At 45.9% G+C, this 20,672-nt stretch overlaps 1 protein-coding gene across 1 annotated transcript in view; it reads right to left on the bottom strand.

Moving 5' to 3' along the window:
- Positions 1-382: 382 nt before the first annotated feature.
- Positions 383-20,672, bottom strand: part of TCP11L1 (t-complex 11 like 1) — a 34,449-nt gene continuing 14,159 nt past the window's right edge. The window contains exons 3-10 of the mRNA XM_036763142.1: positions 16,404-16,536; positions 12,330-12,450; positions 11,203-11,423; positions 7,759-7,895; positions 6,150-6,346; positions 3,752-3,933; positions 2,665-2,837; positions 383-735 (exon numbers count right to left, since the gene is read on the bottom strand). Of these exons, the coding sequence (XP_036619037.1) occupies positions 509-735; positions 2,665-2,837; positions 3,752-3,933; positions 6,150-6,346; positions 7,759-7,895; positions 11,203-11,423; positions 12,330-12,450; positions 16,404-16,536 (1,391 nt within the window). The 3' untranslated portion in view covers positions 383-508. The remainder of the gene's footprint in view (positions 736-2,664; positions 2,838-3,751; positions 3,934-6,149; positions 6,347-7,758; positions 7,896-11,202; positions 11,424-12,329; positions 12,451-16,403; positions 16,537-20,672) is intronic.

Raw genomic sequence — 20,672 nt, 5'->3', positions numbered from 1 at the left:
AGAAGCAGCAAGGCTAGAGGTACTTTTCTCTGTAGTCCAGCTCCACCCCAGGGCTCTCCAGGGCCAAGCTTCAGGAACTTGCAGCAAACTCATTCGACCTTTTCCTGCCCATACCCACCGAGTGTCTAGAAGAGAAGCTACCCTGCCCCCCAGGAAAGACTGTGAGCCTTCGAGCTGCAAAGGAACATCCTGCCACAGGAGTGGTGGGGCTAGCTCAGCTCCTTCTGAGCCCAGCGTCCTCCTGAGAGCCCACAGGAATGGAAGGCCCTTCAGCTTGTAAACATCCACTCGTCAATGCGTACAGCCCCCCAAAATGGAATTCAGTGCGTGGTTCCATCTTTTTTGTTGTTGCTGTCCTATGGTGACACGTTTTCCCTTTTAGTCAATGCTGAGAAAGAGGAATGTATTAAAGAGGAAGCCATTTTCCAAAGCAACATTACAGTAGAGAACAGGGGTTGGTAGCCAACTAAATAAATGCTGCTGCTGCTGCTGGCAGGGGTGGGACCCTCTACAAGCTGACTGAGACTCGAGAGCCCTCGGGCTTCAATATCTTACTGAGAATGGTGTCATAGTAAGGACTGAAAACCATCCTGTTGTAGTTGACCAGACGAGCAAACTTCACGGCCACTTCTTCCAATTCCTTTTGGATGGGCCCTAAGCCCCCAGGAATTGCAGGGAGGGACTTCTGGAGACCAGAAGCAAGGTAAGCCTCCAAAAAGGCCTGGATTCTGGCATCTGAGATGGAAACAAAAGAGAAGTGATCATGACATGGGAGGACGGAGGGACTGTCATTGACAGACATCGAGCGCCTGCCTATTATTAAGAGCCAGGCATTGCGCGGACATCCAAACCCACCCTTCGACCTTTCCTCAAAGTAATGCTTCTGGACCACACCACCAGGCAATGCTGTTTGCTTCACAGAAGGAGAGACAGTCTCCGGGCAGTCACCTACCCAGGAGGTCAGAACACAAACAGCAGAGGCTTTCTCCATCAGTCCCAATGCCTCATATGTGAAGCCACAAAGAATAAGGGAAATGGATAAGACTCCACCTTGGAGTTGCTAAAAGATACTAACGGTGTTAGATACTTAAGGGCAGGCAGGCAGGAACACTGATAAAGTGAATCAGTCTGGTCATTCCAGAAATCAATTGGGAATGATGCTAAAAAAGTGATTAAGTGGTTCACCGCCCTTTGACCCAGTGATGTCCCTAATGGACACACATCCCAGGCAGGCCATAGGCAGAGGGAAAGTCTAACACACACTGAAATGTTGACAGAAACTAAATATGAAGAGGCCAAATCCTGGGGGACCATCTATGAGGTAATAGCTAAACAAAAGGTGGCACATGATGGGCATGGAAGATCACTGCCCCATAAGAAATCATGACTATGCATGTGATACTCAGGACTGTGAAGGCTTGGATAAACTGAGGCAGAATAAAGTGATGTAAATACAGCTCTTTGGCCAGGTTGCACTTCCTTGGCACAAGCCTTAAGGTCTATGGCGCCATCATTATGATTGATATTCATAGAGTGAGAGGCAGAAAGGACCTCAGAAATCACCAAGACCAAACCCCTCATTTTAGAGACACAGAACATTCACGGAACTGCCCCAAGTCACACAGGAAGTGACAAGCTGGATTTTAACCCAGATCCTCTGACCCTATACCTAATACTTCAATGACAAGTGCCTCAAAAGCTCCGGCTTCAGGAAACCACACTCTGTTTATTCTCGGTCTTCTGAGGCCCATAAGGATGTTCACCTCAACCTTGGAACAGGAGACACTGGCATTCAGCTCAGTCTTTGCTGAATGACCCTACTCTAAATGACCCCATGATTACCATTCAAAACACAAGCATGGTCCACAGCCTACTGTCAGACAGGCCCAGTGTTGGAAATGATGACTAGCTGTCATGGCTGCCCTTTGCCACCAATTGCCAATAAAGTTCTTAATCACTGTTCCTGAAGTGCCTTCTGAATCATCAGAATTCCATGGCAAGCATGCTTTATGAGATTCCAATCCTCCAAAAATGGGAAACTCTCAATTAACTATGGTATTAAAAACTACAAAACTAATCAAAATACCCCCTACTCCTAAGCCACCCCAGTGAAAAGTATTTATCATGTATTGTCACTCCCCCAGCCTTAAGGTAGGATGGCCACCCTGATGCTCTTTATTTCCACCAAAAAATCTGCCCAGTGGAGGGCAAAGAGCTTGGTATATATAGTCCAAGGTCCCAGGGTCACAGCCTGGCTTGCCTCTGGACAACTCTGCCCCTCTTGGGCCCTCAGTGTCATCAGTTAAAAAGGGGCTTAGCCTAACTTAGGGGTCCTTAACATGGAATCTGTAAACTTTTTAAAAAATAATTTTATAACTATATTTCAATACAATTGGTTTCTTTTGTAATCCTATGTATTTTATTCCATTCCTTTAAAAACATTATTCATAGAAGGGGTCCATAGGGATCTCCAGACTGCCAAAGGGCCCATGACATACAAAAAGATTAAGACCCCTTGGCCTGGATGGCCTGCCAGCTCTAAGCCCCATGATCCTTCGGAGTGGGTCCCTTCTCTGCCTCCCACCCCTGTGATCATGATCCTGTCAGTTAGCAAGCTCTCTGTAGGAAACATACCCCGCTGTTGTCAGGACTCTCCCAACATACCCACAAGCTTGCGAATGGGGTCATCAGGGCTGGCAATTGCTTGGATCTGTCCTTTGAGGGCAGTCTCCTTGTCGGCACTGAAAGGGGTGAATCCACACTGGGCCAGGCAGCCAGCCACCTCCGCACACACCTTCTCGCCAATGGTGGCAAGGGCTTCATTCAGATTAAAGGATCTAGAGAAGAAATTGGATGAGAAAGAATCAGCGGCGGGCCGGGGAGGGCACAGACATGCCACCAAACACACAGACACCAAAGCCACAAGGCCCATGCCTCCGAAGAGAGCCGTTACCTAATTACTTTGATCAGTGCTACCAGAATTTGCTTAGTCACCTCTCTCACTCCCAGGCCTGTCTTAGTGAACTCGTGACCCACTGAGAACATTCTTGTTCATCCTCCTCTTCCCAAAATCAGGAGGAAGGGGAGGGTCTGGCAGTGTTAGATTCTACAAAAAGAGGCTGGGGCCTGTTACTATGATCCGTGTCATAAGCCAGGTTTTAAATGGAACCTAAAACTTCTCTTTTCTCTCCAGGGTTTCCAGTAGCATCTGGAACACCCAGTGGGGGATATCCCCACACTGTGCTTGGCTTCTGCTTTCTGTCATCAGGGGCCACAGGGGCTAAAGGGCAGGACATTCAGAAGGAAAAGATGGTTTCATTTGTTTCTATCCAGTCACCAATTTGAACTCACCAGCAGCAGTTAAAAGTGCAGGTGTGAGTCCTTTATGGAGTCACACACCCTCTTTATTGGCCCTGTGGAATGTACCCAACCACAAAGCTGGAAGAAGGTCTGGAAAAGCCATGAGTGGAAGGCTGGATGCCCAGTGGGCCAGAGGGGAGTGGAGGGGAGGGGACAAAAGGGAGAAGGAGAGAGGGAGAGAGAGAAGGAGGGAGGAAAAAAGAGGGAGGGGGAACGGCAGAGGAAATAAAACGAATATGAGTCATCCTCTGATTCCCAGAGGTCAGCTTCCTGACCAGGTTCCCAGAAGGATGCATCTTCAGGGCTTCATTACTCTCAACCTCCTGACAAGTGTTCATAAAGAAAGGCTGAGCTGTCCCTGGTGCCACCCCACAGCTCCCTGGCTACTTACGGCAGATGCATATCTGTCAGCAGGACCTGCACAACCATCTTGAGTTTCTCAGCAAAGCCTGCTAGGCTGGACACCCCTGGGGCCGAGGCGCTATAAGTGACCAGCAAGGTCGCTCCCACCACACTGAGCTTCTCGAGTTCCTGCTGCATCTCTTGGAAGCGGGGCTGGTCTATCAGGACAGTCTACAATACAACAGTGCAGCCATCAATACCTGACCTAGGGCTGGTCCATCAGGACAGTCTACAACTCAAAAGGGTGGCCATCAACACCTGGCCTAGGGCTGGTCCATCAGGACAGTCTACAACTCAACAGGGTGGCCATCAACACCTGACCTAGGGCTGGTCCATCAGGACAGTTTACAACTCAACAAGGCAGCCGCCAATGCCCTGACTTAGGGCTGGCCCTTCAGGACAGCGTAAAACCTAACAGAGTAGCCACCGATAATACCTGACTGGGATCTGGCCAGCAGAGGGCATGGAAGTTACAGGCAGGGCTCTGGGTAATGGCCACCAACATGGATGGGTTGACTTGGGCACTTCTTGCCACATGACTCTTCCACTCTCATTGCTCTAGAGGACCTTCATGCTTAGAAAGAAAAAGGAGGCATGGGAGAGGGGGTTGGAAGCTCCTAGATGGGGGGAGGGAAGGGGAGACAGCAGGACAGGACAAACAGCACCTGAGTCCAAAGCCCACGCCCAGCATTTACTAGCTGTGTGATTCTGGGCAAATCAGCAATGGTGCCCGCCTTGGTTTCCTCATCTTTAAAACTGAAACAATGATGCCGGCACTACCTACCTCCCATCAGCGCTATGAGGAAGTGCTTGGCAGCCTTTAAAGCAGGAGAAAAACAAGTTAATTTTGGCATCTCTGTACCCACTGAAGTGCCCTGAACAAAGTAGGGGAACTCAGTAAATCTGGTGGCACAGTGTGTGAGCGAGGAGGACTTGAGCTCAAATCCTATGTGAGTATGGACAAGCTAGCCCCTCTGCCTCAATTTCTTCACGTATAAAATGAGGATAATAACAGCACCTACCTCCAAGCCTGGGGGGCAGTCAGCGTCACTGCACAGTGGAGGACACAGGGGGAGTGAGATGTAAGAAGATCTGAAAGGGGGGATGGGGCTTTAAAAGCCAAAGGAGGCTGGATCCCAGAGACAATGAGGAGCCACTGGAGTTGACTAAATATGGCCAGACCTGGGCTTTAGGCTTACTACTCTGACAGCTGAATGAAGGATGGCCTGGAGTGGGAGAGCCTGGAAGCAGGCAGATGGCCCAGCAGGCTAGAACAATAATATAGGTGGGAGGTGGGGATGGAGGGGTGGCAGGATCAGGGGAGAGAAGGGCGCATGTAAGACAGAGGTTACAAAGACAGAAGCAACAGACTGCATATGGGGTGGGATAGTGGAAAGACTGCAAATGTCCACAAGTGAGTTCTCAGTGCTGGTCCCGACCCCGCTGCTTAACCTCTGGGAGTCTGTCTCCTCCTTTGTCAATGAGAAGGCTGGACGAGGTCCCCTTCCAGCTCTGATATCCTGTTTTAAGGTTCCTTCTAGCTCTGATCTCCAAACACCCCCAAAGCCTCTAAAGAGCCTACAGCTCCAAAATGGTGCCAGAACTCTTCTCCATTATGTTTAAGAAGTTAAGAACCTGCTCTTCAAGGGTCTGGTGAGATGCTTAAAGCTAAGGGTGGATTCTTCCCTGTCTCTTGATTTTAACCTTATAGAAAGATAATACCCTTGGCTTTTCCGTATCCATCTTCACAATAAGTTGTGATTACCTTGTATAGGGAATAGATATCTTTCCCTGAAACAGACCTCCATGTCTGTCACAGTTGGGTTCAGCTTGAGACATGAGAGCCTAGAAATTAGGGGAGTAAGAAAGCTCTTCCCAGGACCTGCTCCACTTCTACCTCTGTGTCCTTCCAGGGGCTTCTACGGTTTCGGGGGAGGCCAGTCCCCTTCTTTCCTTCAGGCTGTCTCCTAGGGGCCTCACTTACTTAGAAACTTAAAGACAAGAGTAGAAAACTCAAGTTCCCATGGCTTTCAAAAAGTTCCTGACAGCATTTAAAAACCCAAGATTAGAGGACATTCAGAAGACCAGGGTTGGGGGGGGGGGGGGGGCGGGGCGCGGCTAACACTGGCGAGAAGGAGGCTTTGAGCTCACTCCAAACAAACAATGCATTTTCTAGATAACAGCTATTTGCCTGGCAAACAGGTAATCCCGCACTAATAAAAAAGTCAACAGTGGCAGGAAGGGGAAGCTTCTTGAAATAATACCATTTGTACAGAAAGCCTCACCAAGGTGATGCCTGTGGCTAGAAACCCAGGGGACAGGCTGGTCAATGGGACAGACAGAAATGGAGGCCAGGCAGGGCGGCTGCCCCCCTCCCTGGGACGTACTTCGGGGAAGGGTCTGTGCAGATGGTCCCACTTCAGCAGCTTCATGTAGGCGTGGTTCTGGACACTCAGAGGGCATGGTGGGGCCATCTCTTCTGAGCCCGGGGCCCCCACCCCGGCCATCAGGGAATTTTTGTTCCTCTGATTAATGAGGTCTTCGGAGGCCTCTTCTAGCCACTGGGTGACAAAGTCAAGGGCATCTGTGAAGGAGACAGCAGAGTTAGGGGGGAAGACTCTGGGGACTGTGTTAAGCAAAGATGTCTTTCAGCCCCCTCTACTCAGGGCAGGAGGGAGACCTGAGGGAGGCTCCCTTGCTAAGACACTCCCTTGGAAGAAAGACAAATGCCCTCCCAGCAACAGTAAACAAGCAAAACTCTAGGACCGGCCATGCCCTTGGGCTGACCGGCTGTTCTTGGCTGAAATGCTACTCTCACCCATCCTTTCTACTTTCTCCTTCACACACTCTCTGTTTCCATCAAGCTGCAGAGCATAAGATGCCGGCCCCAGGGCTTCATCGAGGCGGGGTGGGGGGGGGAGGAGGGGGCCACTTAGTACCTGTGTGACCGTGGGCAAGCCTCCTCGCCTCTGTTTCCTCATCTGTCAAATGAAGGGGCTCGGCTAGGTGATCTCCAAGGTACCTTCCAGCTCTACATCTGCGGTCTTGGACATTTCATTGCCTGCCTTTGCACAGGGGGCATTCCATGGCTACGACACACTGCCTTGTCCACCTTAGAATCTCTACCTTCCTTCGAAGAATAGCTCAGGGGCTACCTCCTCTAGGAAGCCTTTCTGGATTTTGTTCTTTCCCTCATGATATGACTTGGTAAATATTTTTTTATTTATTCATCCGTGTGCACTTATATCCTGAAGATAGAAGGTAAGCTCCCTGAGGACTAGAACAATTTCATTTTTGCTTTTGTCCCCATTACCTTGCACACATAGGCATTTAGTAAATGTTTGTTGGAATGCATGGTTGTGGCTACTACAACTGTCTTTGCCCAAGACAATTCAAACAAATGTTTTTGAATGCATATATGGTCTATTCTGTGAGTAAGAAAGAAAAAAAAAGCAGAAGGGTCTTCAACTCCTACATCTAGGCTAACATTTGGGGGAGAAGGTCTGACACTTTTTAGCATGTCCAAAGTTTTTTCCAGTTTGATTTCATAAACATGCGCTGAGTGCCTGTAGTATACTACGCCCCACGCAAGGCCTTAGTAGAAAACAGAAAAATAAGATTCCCTCTCCTCAAGGGGCATATAGTGTGGAAGAGAGACACACACACACTTCCATTCCTAAGGTTCATGGCTCCTACAAGGACTAGAAAGAAACAGTCCCAACCCTCAGGAAGCATATGCTCTACAGGTATACAGCATGTACATAAATAGGAACAAGAAACATGGCAGGTGGAGAGGCTAAGGGTCAGGGGAGGCTTCCTCTTACACATGGCATCAGCTGAACCTTTAAGGAAGTCGGTGGAGGGGCTGCAGCCTGCCTGGGAGGGGCCTAAGGGCCAAGCGAAAAGGAGAGATGATCAGGGGGAAAAGGGAGGGGAGAGGACTCCAACCAAGATCGAGAAAGCGCAAGAACACCACGGAAAGCTGCTGAAACGTACTTGGTTGTTTCTCGAAAAAGTCTTGAAACTTCTTCCTTTCATATTCAACTGACTGGTGCATGAGATGCGGCCTAATGCTAGTAACAGCAAAGTTAGCCATGTCTACCTTCATTAGGTCTAGCACGGAAAACATTGCCCTGCAAGGCAGAAGGAGAAGACTTTTTAGTGCTACGCCCACGTGACAAGCAGACCGGCCTGAGCTCGGGCCCCTGGTTGCTCACCTTACTGCACATAACCTCCTGGAGTGTCTCGCTGACCCTCATGCCGTTTCTGGGGGGAACCTCACCCCTCCCAACCCCAGAGGAAACACTTCCTTCAACAAAGGAACAATTGAGCAAAAAAGTCCGAGGCCAGCCCAGTGACTGTGGGTGGGCTTCCCCGGCTTTTTGATTACTCCAAACACAACTTCCTTGGAGGGAGTTTTCATTTAAATTGTGAGAGTCATTTAGTACCCCGATCTTTGGGGGACGCTTTTTGGCTCTGTATCAATTAATAAAAACTTTCCTGTGGTTCTCTCAACTCCTCACGACATTCACAGCCTGGTTGTTTCATTTTAAAGCATGAAGATGTCCCAAACGGTGGCAGTCAAAGAGAGAAGCCCTTCAGTCTTTAAACACCTTGGGGAAGGTGCCCTCAGGAATGGCAGCTCATTCATCACCTATCAAGGGTTTGGGGAGGGCGGGTTTAGACCAGGGTAGCAAAGGGGAAGGAGCACAGGATTTGGAGCCTGAGGACCCGGGTTTGAGACCAGGTCCTATTACAGTTACCCCCCTGCATGGCCTTGGGCAAATCCCTTCCCTTCTCTGGGACACAGTTTCCAAATCTGTAAAATGACTGGGCATTCTCTAAGGCATGGGATTCTTCAACTTTTCTGGGTCACAGGTGGACCTATGGGCCTTGGGTTGTCTGGTGAAGCCCACGGAACCATTCTCAGAAGAATGCTTTTAAATACATAAAACACATAAGACTACAAAGTAAACCAATTATCCTGAAATACAATTATCAACATACCTTTTAAAAAAAGGTTTCTGGAGCCTGGGTAAAGAATCTCTATCTAAAGCCTTGTTCAGGATTAAATGCTACGATCCCATTCCCTTTTGAATCACATTTTCTTAGTCCCCAGGCAGGGATTCATAACTGCTCAAATGGACAACTGTCCTTCAGAGCCTCTCCAGAGAGGACCAACAGGAATTGGATAGCTACGGATGAAGGGGAAGGAAAAAGGCATTTTTTGTGTCTGTCCTTGTCTGTAGGGCCTTGTACATCCCCAGGACTTGGTGAACAGCAGTGGATATGAGGAGAGGGATCCATTTACATCTGTCCACACACAGCTGTTTCCAGTCCTACTGCTGAGGGAGGGGGAGCAGAGTATCTTCAAGGTGATGCTAAAATTAGAGACAAGCTGGCTCCAAGCCTCAACTCTGGTTGGGATACAGGCCATCCAGCAACACCCCCATGAAGAAGCCCCCCTCCCCTGTAATTAACCACAACTAATTCTTGTTTGGTTCTGAGAACATTTCCTAAGCCTTGAGGATGGATGGCGCCATGAGGACTCTGGGCAGATTCCCAAGAGACATGGTGTGACCTTCCACATCTGTAAAATGGGAGGAAGGGACTGGATGACCTCTAAAGCCTCTGCCAGCTCCAATCATAGAGTACCCGAAGTACCAATTAAGGAACTTGGGGACATCAGGTGGTGTTGGTATGCCAATTAGGCCTGGCCCTGCCCAGGGGAGGGGACAGCAGTAAATGTCCTCTTAAGTCCCACTAAGTCCTGTGATTATGATTATACTAGACGTGATGACACATTAACAGACCCTTCCTCCCACACTACAAAGAGTTACAGGGACAGATAGGATGTTTTAGGAATAATATTCTCTCTCTGCTTCCTAAAGTGCCCAAGATGAAAAGCAAACCCTTTACTTGTTTCTTTCTCTATACCAGGTGCAGCTGAGGAGGCCCTGGGGGCACTGATCAATCCGGTCCTGAGACCCTGAACCAGGCCAGGGCCTGTTGCTGTCCTGGCAGACATGGAAAGGAGACAAATGCTTCTGGACCAGGCACACCTTCAATGCTCTTGCAGCCTGGCTCCCGGGCTTCAGCTATGGCTGGAGGAGATGGGGGAGGGTTTCCTATGGGACTGGCACAAATGTTTAATGTTCTACAAAGAAGCCGTTGATCTTTGTAACTGGCAGGTCACGACTTCAAGGTTTTCATCAAAATGTAAACAGACCTGGCAACCTGTGTTGTAATACACCATCATCATGACTCAGGTCTGGGCAATCAGGAGAGCCCTAGGTCCAAATTCAGTCCCTGATCCTTGTAAGCTGTATGAGCCTGGTAGGCAAATCAATTAAGCTCCCTAAGCCTGGAAAATGGGGCTCTTAATAACAGCCATACAACTCTATCACCTACTTCACGGGGTTGTTTTGGAAACCCCAAAGAATGTGCACTCTTGTTACCACTGGGACATTCCTGCCAGAACGTTCCCATAACCCACTTCCAAGGAATCAGACGCTGATCTTCAATTTCTCCGGAGGAATCTCCACTGAGAAATTCATTCCTTGCCCAGGGAACCTCATCATTTTAAAATGGCTTCCTTTGAGGATGGCAATCGATTTGGCATGAGTCCCAGAGAAAAGCCTCTATATCCCACTCTGATAAGCTTATCACAACAGCTGTGTGACCCCGGAGAACTCACTTCACTTAACCTCAGTATCTTCATATGTTAAATGGGTAAAAGACTTTTAAGAAGCATATGACAAGGTTGTCGAGAGGCTCAAATAGATACAGTAATGCCCTCCACAAACTTTAAAGTATACATAAAGGCACTATCATTGTTGCTATCTATAGAGTCACTGTCAAATCGCAAAAAAACACTTTTTGCCAAAGAAACTATGTCTCTTGATATAGGATAAGAAGGTGTGGTTTGAGATCTCCACCCACATGGTTAAGATCCCAAATCTCATGGTGGAGGGACCCATACTCATGGATTGGTATCCCTCCTGACAGATAGAGGGATATGATTCCTTTTTTATGATGGCCAATGAGCAGGTTGGAAATAAACAGGAAGTGAGCAAAGGTTAGTGCTCAAAAATGAGTGGTGAGGGGGAGGAAAAAGCCTTACAGAATGATTTCATCAGCTCAGCCCAATTTGATCTGATTAGATGGGCAATTATTAAGCACTCATTGTGAGCGAGGCTCTGTGCTAGGCTCTGAGAATACACAGACAAAATGCAAAAATAATTTCCTGCCCTCAAGGAGCTTTCACTCCACCTGACGAGAGGGGAAGAGATTAGACGGCTACCCCAAAGGGCACAGAGGGCATTTTCTGGCATAGCTACTCTGCAAAGGGAAAGAGGATTCCTTTTGCCTTTCTCCAAGTCCAGCTTCAAAGACACGATCCATCATTCACAAACACCTCATTTAAGGCAATTTTTGTACCTGAAAAGGGGAACTATTTCCTTAATGTCCTTCAGTTTCTTAATCTCCTCATCTCTAGCTGGGGCACAGAGCGTTCCCATCATCCCAATGATGAATTCAGCCAGTCTGGAAATGTCCAGGGCTCCATTCTCCGCCTCCTGCTTTATCAGGTCCAGATCGAGGACTTCTCTGATCTGGTTTCTCAATCTACTGTGACCAGGCAGCAGAAAAGATAAGAGGGTCTAAAAGAAAGCAGAGTGAAGCTTAATCAGCTTTTCTCAGTGCACTGGATACGGACCTACAGAGGAATTCCGCCATGATCCACATAATGACTAACTGGGAACTAGACTGTGAAACACTTTGTAATTTAAGCCCTGATTCCATGCAGGAATAGATAAACCACTGTGGGGAGCAATGGAAGAGATCAGATTTCATCTGCTTAACTTTAAAGACTCCAGCCAGCACAGAAAGCTGGACTTGGAAGCAGGGAATCCCAAGTCCGAATCTTGCCTTCGACACTTGTTAGAGACATAACCTTGGCCAAGTCACAACCTCTCTGGGCCTCAGTTTCCACATCTGTAGAATGAAGGAATTAGATTAAATCTCTGGCTCTTAAATCTATATTCCTTTGATCATACGTTATAAGAAGGTTGGACCTAAATAACCTGTGAGGTCCCTTCTTACACTAAGATTCTATAATAAAAAAAGTTATTTTCTTGGTGATTGTGGTGAAAAGTAGAGCAAGAAACAGTCCCTCCTTCACCTCTTCTCTCAGTCACCCCAAAGCCAGGATTTGAAGATGTGTTTACTCTTGCTGTATTGCTAGGGCACCCTATAAATGACCAAAAATATAAATAACCACAATAAAATAATAAAATAACTGTATTTCAGTTACTTTCACACTAATGCTTTTCTTAATTTGCTGTCACAGTTATGGCTTTAGCAAATATTTCTATCACTGAGACCACCATGGCAGCATGATCCAATGGAAAAAACTTTTATCATGGTCCTTTTCTCTTTCTAGATGTAAAATGGGCATAATAAAACCTTTGGTCCAGGGATTCAGTGAGGGCTAACCCCGTGGGAAAACATCATATCTGATATTTGATGAGCTGTGGATGAACTTCTCTTCTCTTCTTCCTCCTTACCTCTCTGATCTCCCCAACAAGCTTGATGGCATGGTCATAAGTTGGTGGATTTTCACTTAGTTGGACACTTAAGCAATCCCAGAAGGCTTTATGGACAATCTCCCTGACTCTCTTCTCCAAGCTGTGAGCAAACACAAAATGCAAAACTTCTGAACCCCAAATCACAGACCCAAGAACAGAAATCATTTGGATTTCAAGAACTCTAAATGTAAGTAATTAGTAAACTAAGAGAGCTAAATAATTTAGTAGTTATCAGATATGAAAGTGGGAAAACCCAAACAAGTTCAGGATAAAACAGGCCAATTCCAGGTATAACTAGACTAATGACAGAGAAAATTTTCTCTATCCTCTGGGAACAATCTTCTCTGATGCTTCATCATGGATGTGACCTCAAATTCTTGTCTTACCAAGTTGGGAAGGCTCCAGGCTATGGGACCAGCACAGGGGAGAATGATGAAATAAATGCTGGAAATTATGGCTCAAGATTAAGAAACAAAAGAGGCTAAAGACCTGTAGACTACCCAGAAGCATCAACCTCTACATCATGACAGAAGAGATGGAAAGTGAGCATGCAACAGCGTGCAACAACAACAACAATCTGGCTCCATTTTGATAGGAAATGATTGGCTAACAATGTGTGAGTCATTTCAGCATCAGCTGACTGTGGGCACTCCTCATCTCCTTAAAGCAAAGGTCAACATCAACACACTTTACTAGAGAGGGATTAAGCTAGGAGGGTACTGTGTACAATTATAGCTGTTCCACCTGACCTATTCAAAGAAGTTATTGAGGGCCCCCAAATGGGAAGTGGATAAAGGAAAAGACATGGACAAATACCATTCCCTGAAGAAGTTTGGATCACAGAAAACCAACTACCACTACAAGACCAAAAGAGGACAGAAAGTGTCTCAGCTAGGAAATACTTGAGCTCTTTGTTAGGCAGACATGGCAGCTCAGGGCAATGCTGGTTTAAAATATAGACTCGTTTTTAAAAGTTTATAGAGGCATAAGATTACAAGGAGCATTGTCCCCCAAAGCAGTGAAGCTCAGTATAAGGGAAATGAGGCCTCACAAATTTGGAGTGAGTCTCAACTAAGCTGCACACAAAAAAGCATTTATAGATAGAACTTGAATGAGGACACACAGACAAAAAAAATGGAACATAACTGTTAGTATTTCTATGATAGACCTATTTTCATCACTGAAAACAATGTAATGCTATCTGGACTGGAATCAATCAACAAAAGTACTTACTGAACACCTAGTACGGCCCTAGGCTCTGTGCTAGGTAGGCACTTACCACCTCAGGCTCTGATGTGCTACTAGAGATGAGAAACCAAAAAAGAAAGAGACTCCAATATCAGACCAAGTAAATATGGATAAACTCCATCCTGGGAGGGATACAGTTTTGAAAGCACTGAAGGATTTGAAAACTATGAATAAAGGGGAAGATACTGAGCCATTAGAAAAAAATGACAGATTCATCTGAGTACTCCGAAAAAGGTGACCAAAAGGAAATCACAAACTACCAATTCACATGGCTGCTTTCTCGATTGGTTTTTATGAACATGATTTATGCACGACAAGGGTAGACTTGCTAGAAATGTGAGCAGAGACCAGATGTCCTTCCGCAACTTATCTTCTATAGCAGATTCCATCCTTCGGCTCACACACAAGAGCTCAATGTGTTTACTGTCTCTTGATTATGGAAAAAGGCACTTAATTCAGTAGGCTCAAAGGTTCAGAGATTTAGAGGAGAATTCTGCCTTACAGGATCCCCTCTAACAAGGTGTTGCCCCTGCACTGAGCCAGGCATAAACAAGATGATGGATGTGAGCTCAAGCCATCCTCCACTGCCTTGAGAGATGTCCTCTCGGAATCTATCTCTATAGATGGGGGGCGCGGTTTCTAGATATTCCTATTTATGGGTGAGATTTTGTGGACTGCAAACCCCAGAAGAATACCAGGACTCCTTGATGAGATCCATAACTGCTCAAAAAAGACCAACCTAACAAAGTTTACCTCATATAAGAACAATTGACACTAGGAGACCAAAAGAGGACAGAAATTGCCTCAGCCAATAAATACTTGAGCCAGCAAATACTGATAATTCACATAGGAAAAAACTAAAGAGATAAAATTTACCTGGGACATGCAGCTGGATGAGCTGCCCATTGGGTTACTCCCTCATTTATTTACCTATCTAGGAAAGACATTGCAGATGGACAATGCATTGTACTCAGAATTGACCAAGGGGAAGAGGGATGGCTATGTAGCATTTGGAAGCCATTTAGCACTTTCAAAGATCACAAGGGCTCTTGGACACAAAACACATCTTTTAAGAATGATATTCTTCCAGGGATGCTATATAATTGCAAATCATAGAACATCCCAAGGTCTGATGAATCTCCACTATAGGCGATCCAAAGGAAAATGGCAGGAGCCAAAGTGAATTTAAAGCTGCAGAGTGTTACCAGTGATGACTAGCACACCAGAAGTGGTATCAATGACACCACCATGGAAATGCAAGATCCAAAGAGGAGGTCAGCCAGCCAAGGATCCAGGGTGGTGGTCAGTCCAAATGCTACACCAGACCTAGAAGAAATCCTCCAGGCATCAGGTGACTCTTTGACAGAGGACATGGTCAAAAATCCCCCAGGATAAGAAGGAAATGATGAGCTGTGCTCCAGGCCAGCAGGACAAACTCAATTAGAGTCAGGGCCACTAAACTGAAGTTGGATGCCTGCTAGCTGTATACTGACTTAGAAAACCACATAATATTATCTATGCTTTACAATTTTTTAATTTATTGTTAAATATTTCTTAACTACATTTTGATTTGGACTGGGATGCACTCAGGACTACTGTGGGTCACACGTGGGCCTTGGGCCTCATGCTCTGGGCTAGACAACTGAAGTAAGCACCAACACTGAGGCGGCCACAGATCCCTGAGGCATCGAAGGCAACACTGAGGAGGACAAGTCTCCAAACAGCTTGACAATAGCTGCTGGTTGAGAGGGCAGCACAAAGCAAGGGCACAATAAAGTTCAGTACAAACATTCTGATTCTCTATTCTGGGATCTGGGCCCCAGAGCACAATATGTCTCAAGACATCCAGAGCTGAGAAGAGCCAGAGGTGTGAAGACTTTCAGCTGTACAGAACTTAACTTTTAATTTCATAATTTACTCTTATTTTTAAATTTTCACTCAAAAAGTTAAATGTTTATTTGTTTAATTAATGTTCTGTGCCTTCACCCTGTGTTGACATGTGAAAGAGCTGGCTAGGTTGGGCTCTTTGGAAAGAAATGCAAGATATGTGAAATTCAAACATACTTATGAAATTCAAATACATTCTCCTTTACTAACTAATATCTCTCTAATGAAGGCACATGCTGGTCCTTAATTAGTGTCTTTGCCTAAAGAACAAAGAGAAGGATAATGAATGATATTAGTAATTGAGTCATCTCTCTCTCTCTGTCTCTGTCTGTCTGTCTGTCTGTCTGTCTCTGTCTCTCTCTCTCTCTCTCTCTCTCTCTCACACACACACACACACACACACACACACACACACACACATCCTACATGGACAAAAGAAATGGATCTGTGATTTCATTGGGATGGAGAATTCCCAGATAAGAAAGTCCCCTTTATCAACACAGATCAGCCATTTTTCTATAACTCAATAGTTTAAGAGTGTTGTCACCACTGAATGGTTGCCAGGGTCATACAGCCAGGATAGGTCAGAGGTGGGATACATGTGTATGGGTATGTAGAAGGAAGGACTATTTCCCAGAACCACTTCTGAATTCCAATGAACCCTAATTTAGAAATGTTTTAGTAATACAAGAATGATGCAAATCATCCCTCTCACACACACAAAACCAAAGAGGCAAAAGAAGAGGAAAATATTGATGTATGTTACAAATGGACATAAGCATAGTATTTAAATAAATATAATATTTAATATAATTAAATATAATATAAATGACCTCTGTAGAAATGGAAGAAACTGCAGTACCTTTGATAAAAAACAACAGCAGCTACCACAAAACCATGATTCCACAACTTCCTTACCTGTCTTCTGGAAGTTCTGTTGGTTTTATCTGGAAGTCCCCATTCACGACAATTTCGTGGGCCAACGCCATATTAGTAACTCCTTTGACAGTCTCCATGAGTTCATCCACAGACACAAAGCGAGGAGGGCTAGCTGCAACAAAAATCCACTGTAAGACATTAGTTCTCCCAGGTCAGCCTTTCTACAAAATAAAACAGAACTAATCCTTATGCACATTGAACACTATCTTTCCTGACAACCTAGAGGATTAATTATAGCCTTGAATTTCTCACCCATTTTCATCAATTAATCTTTTAAGCAGAATCCTATGTTATTGTTATTTATTCTTGTAGGCAAAAATGCGTGTTATTCAAAATGACTTGTTTCTTCTGTTCATGACAAACTGGGACTTGAGAATTAAGATATAAAGAACACAGAATTCTCCTCTCTTTCAAAAACCTGGAAAGTCCATTCCAGATGGCTTCCCCTTCTCGTTCACCAGCACCAGATTAGGGAGCCTCTCTTTTCCCTCCTTCAACTCTAACCCTACCCCAGTCAAAGTCAATTTAACAAACACAGTTAAAGCTCTTCCTGATCACACACAAAGCCTTGTGCCGGGAGCTGTCCACAGCCCAAAGAGGGATGAGATGTGGTGTTCTCAGTGGAGGGCTTCCCATAGAGTGGAATAACAGATATACAGAAGCAACCAAATGGAATACCAAGTAGAATTTGGTCTACAGTACCAGGGAGAATCAACAAACTGAAATCTGGGTGAATCCTGACCTGTTCCACTCCAACAAAAAACATCACCAAAAGTGCAAAAAGAGTATGATCACCATAGGTCCTGAGGCTAAAAGATACAGACAAGAGACTTCTGGGAAAAGGTTATAATTGGAGGGGGTAGAGGGAAGTCGACACAGTATAAGGGCACATGAAAAAGGAAAGTCTAGATGTGTATTATGACAAAGTCGATGTGGAGGTAAGTTTTTCAAAAGTTTTATTTTCAGTTCTGAATTCTCTCTCTCCCTTACCCATCGAGAAGGCAAGAAGTATGGTGCCCATTACACATATAAAGTCATACAAAATATATTTCCACATTTGGCATGAAAAACGGAAATAACTTTCACCTGGACAGTCAGGGAAGGCTTCAAAGAGGAGCTGGTAACTGAGTTGGGCATTGAAGGAAAGGACGTTAGCAGAGAGAGATGACATAAACAAAGGAACAGAGATGGAAGGCAGGATGAGAACAAGGAACCCGAAGAACTCCAATTCGGCTGGAATACGGAGTTCATGAAGAGGAACAGTATGAAATAAGGTGAGAAATGTAGGCTGGTGTTAGATGCTACAGGACCACGAATGGCAGAATGCTTTATTTGGTCAGCAATGGGGAGCAATTGAAGATTTGTGAATAGAGGAATGCGTGAAAAATGAAATCAGCAGCATGGAGGAAGGACTGGAGAGAGGAAACAGAGAGCCTAAGGCAGGAAGCTGATAGGGGTGAGGGTCTGGACAAGGCTGGGTGCACGCCTGCAAAGGAGAAGACATCTAGGGGAGGGAACATTAACAGTGTTTGGCAGTTGAGTTGATGTGTATGGGACAGGAGAAAAAATGACTCCAGGGGTATAAGACTTTTTGGGAAGGTGTAAAGAGAAGACAGAAAGAAGGGCAAATCACCATGTTAAGTGTCTGTACTTGATGAGTTAGAGATGCCAGCAGGATGTCCAAGTAGAGATTCTCGAAGTCAGCTGGAAAGTTGGGATGGGAGAAAGACTGGGGAAAGACTGGGGATGGTAAAGGATTCTGAAGTCATGTGCCCAAGGGGCAACAAGAATCCATGAGACCACCAACGGGAGAGAGTGGAGAGAAGGGCTCATGGTCCAAAGCTGGAGGGACATCCACATTTGTGAGGTGGGAGAAGGGCACCAATAAGACAAGAGAAGGCCCTGAACTACAGCCCCACAAAAGCCTAGGAGGGAATGGTGTCTGACCAACAGCATAGAGCCCAGCACCAAAACATTTGTTTCTAAGGGACATTCTAAGTTCTTTGGGATTCTCAGTGAATTCCCAATCAAGAGGCCTGGCCTGAGCATGGACCTAGGAGTTTGGTCAGAGCCCAGCCATTGACCTGGAGCAAGACTCCAGGTTCTCCGGGTCTCAGTTTTCTTAGTAGTAAAAAGGAGGAACCTGAAGGAGATCATCTACCTCTACAGCCTTTCCCAGTTTTGAAATTCTGAACCCCTGGGCTGGCAGGAGGACCAGCAGCAGCTGGGGCAGAAGGGAGAAGGTCCAGGACTTTCAGAATTGGGGGCAGGGTAGACGTTCCATGACGTCAGTAACTTATTCATTCCCCATTTCCCTAAGGAGGTAACTCTCTGGGTCAGTAACTCTCCAGGTGCTATGAACTGGGAAACAAAGCAGAAGAGGGTCTGGGGCGAGGGGACAGCAGGTCCGACAGAAGAGAAGTTCCCAGTGAAGCCGGGATGCCTAATCCTTATCTCACAGGCAAGTGATAAGATCTAGTTATAAAATTGAGCCATTAGTCCAGCACACTGTTTTGTCCAAGGCTAGAATGGTCTTTAAAGGTCTGGATCTTCTGAAGTGGGTCAAAGGTGACTTCCTAGTCTTTTTTTTTTTTAAGGCCTTTGCCCTGCCCCCCTCCACTATACTCAGACAAAAGGAACCAGCCTGATTTAAACCTTTATTTGGTCACAGGGTTAACTAAACGTCTGCCAGCATTTTCAGGTAGCAGTAAACAGGAGGAAACGACCAAAGTCTCCCTTACACAGTGATTAAGATAACCCTGGCCACCTGTTGTATGACAGTGAGGAGATTCAGTCCCACAAATGCCTTGTGAGTCACCTACAACAGCTGCATTTGTGCTGTGGTTAATAAACCAATTTATGAGATTCTAAGGCTGAAAAAAATTCTGTCCCCTGATGGCAAACCTAGGGATGAGTCTTCAAACTGGCAAGGCTGCTCCCAGGACCCAAAGAGGCCACCAGGGTGCTGCCCATCCCCAGGCCCAAACTCAATGCCTTTCCAGCTTGGCAGGACCCACCAGAGTCTGGCACGGATTTCAAGAACCAGGGTTACATGGAAGAAGGCTTCCGCAGGGGGGTGGCTAAAACTCAAGACAGCAGGAAAAGCTGAAGTTCCTTGGGGGTTAATTCTTGGAAATTTCTCAGAGGCCAGCGACACTGGAGCCCCTAGGTTTTGCTGTAACATGAGTCTGCAAATATAACCTGGAGTCTCATCGCATGGGGTTTATCTGTATCAAAGAGAAACAGGATACTGCTTGCACTACAGCTGGCTGCTTTTAGAGACATACATGGGAAGGCCATTATCCCAAATGTACTTTCAAACCCTCATGGTGGAAAGGAAGGGAGACGGACCCTAACCCTTCGGGGCATCAGGGGAGAGAGAAGATGGGCGCTTAAGACACGTGGAAGCTACAGCTGGGGACGCCACATATGGGAGTAATAAAATGAAGGGGGTGAGCAGGAGCTCACCAGGTGTGTGGCCCCTGGGGGGAAGAGGCGAAGGAAGGGATGGAAATGTGCCACCTGGCAGCCTTCTAGGTCAAGCATTCTTACTAAGTAGCTTTCATGATTCTGGAGGAGTGAAAGGTCTGTCAGAACCAGGATATGAACCCAGGCAGGTCTCCTGACTTTAAGCGCAGGGTTCTTTCTACTACACTAAGAGTCAATGCCCTTAAGCAAATGGATTGTTTTTCTTTTTTTCGACTGAACCATCTGATTTCATTGTAGAGAGTATTTACTCTCCTGTTAAATGGCTTCCCCTCTCTAAAGGAAGACTTTTCATTCTGCTTTAGGTCAATGTCTTGTTAATTTGGTTAGTGAATCCAGTAAGCCAGGTGAGCTGATCAAAGTGAGTCTGCAACGGGTCAGATGCTGAAGTGTAAGGCACTCTGCATACCTGAGAGCACTATATAAATGTTATTACTATTGGATTATTATTATTTTATATTGACAATCAGAGCCCACAAAAATAGCCTCCTTTCGATTCTTGGCTACTCACTAGAGAAAGGTCCACTAGAATAGCTTCATTTTCCTCTAGTTATTCAACGGTAGTGGGATTTTTCTTTTCAATTTAAAATACATTTGATTAAAATACATTTGAAATTTCCTTACTAATGCAGCTGTCAGTAGCTGTTCGGAGCCTGCTAGTTCTAAGCAGTTGCCCAGCAATATTGAGGGGTTAAGTGATTGCCTGGGATCCCCCAGCCTGGGTCAGAGGCAGGACATGAAGCTGGCTCTTCCTGACTCCAG

This window comes from Trichosurus vulpecula, chromosome 6, assembly GCF_011100635.1.
Source record: "Trichosurus vulpecula isolate mTriVul1 chromosome 6, mTriVul1.pri, whole genome shotgun sequence".
In the NCBI taxonomy this organism is placed as follows: Eukaryota; Metazoa; Chordata; class Mammalia; order Diprotodontia; family Phalangeridae; genus Trichosurus; species Trichosurus vulpecula.
This window is presented reverse-complemented; position numbering and strand designations above follow the sequence as displayed.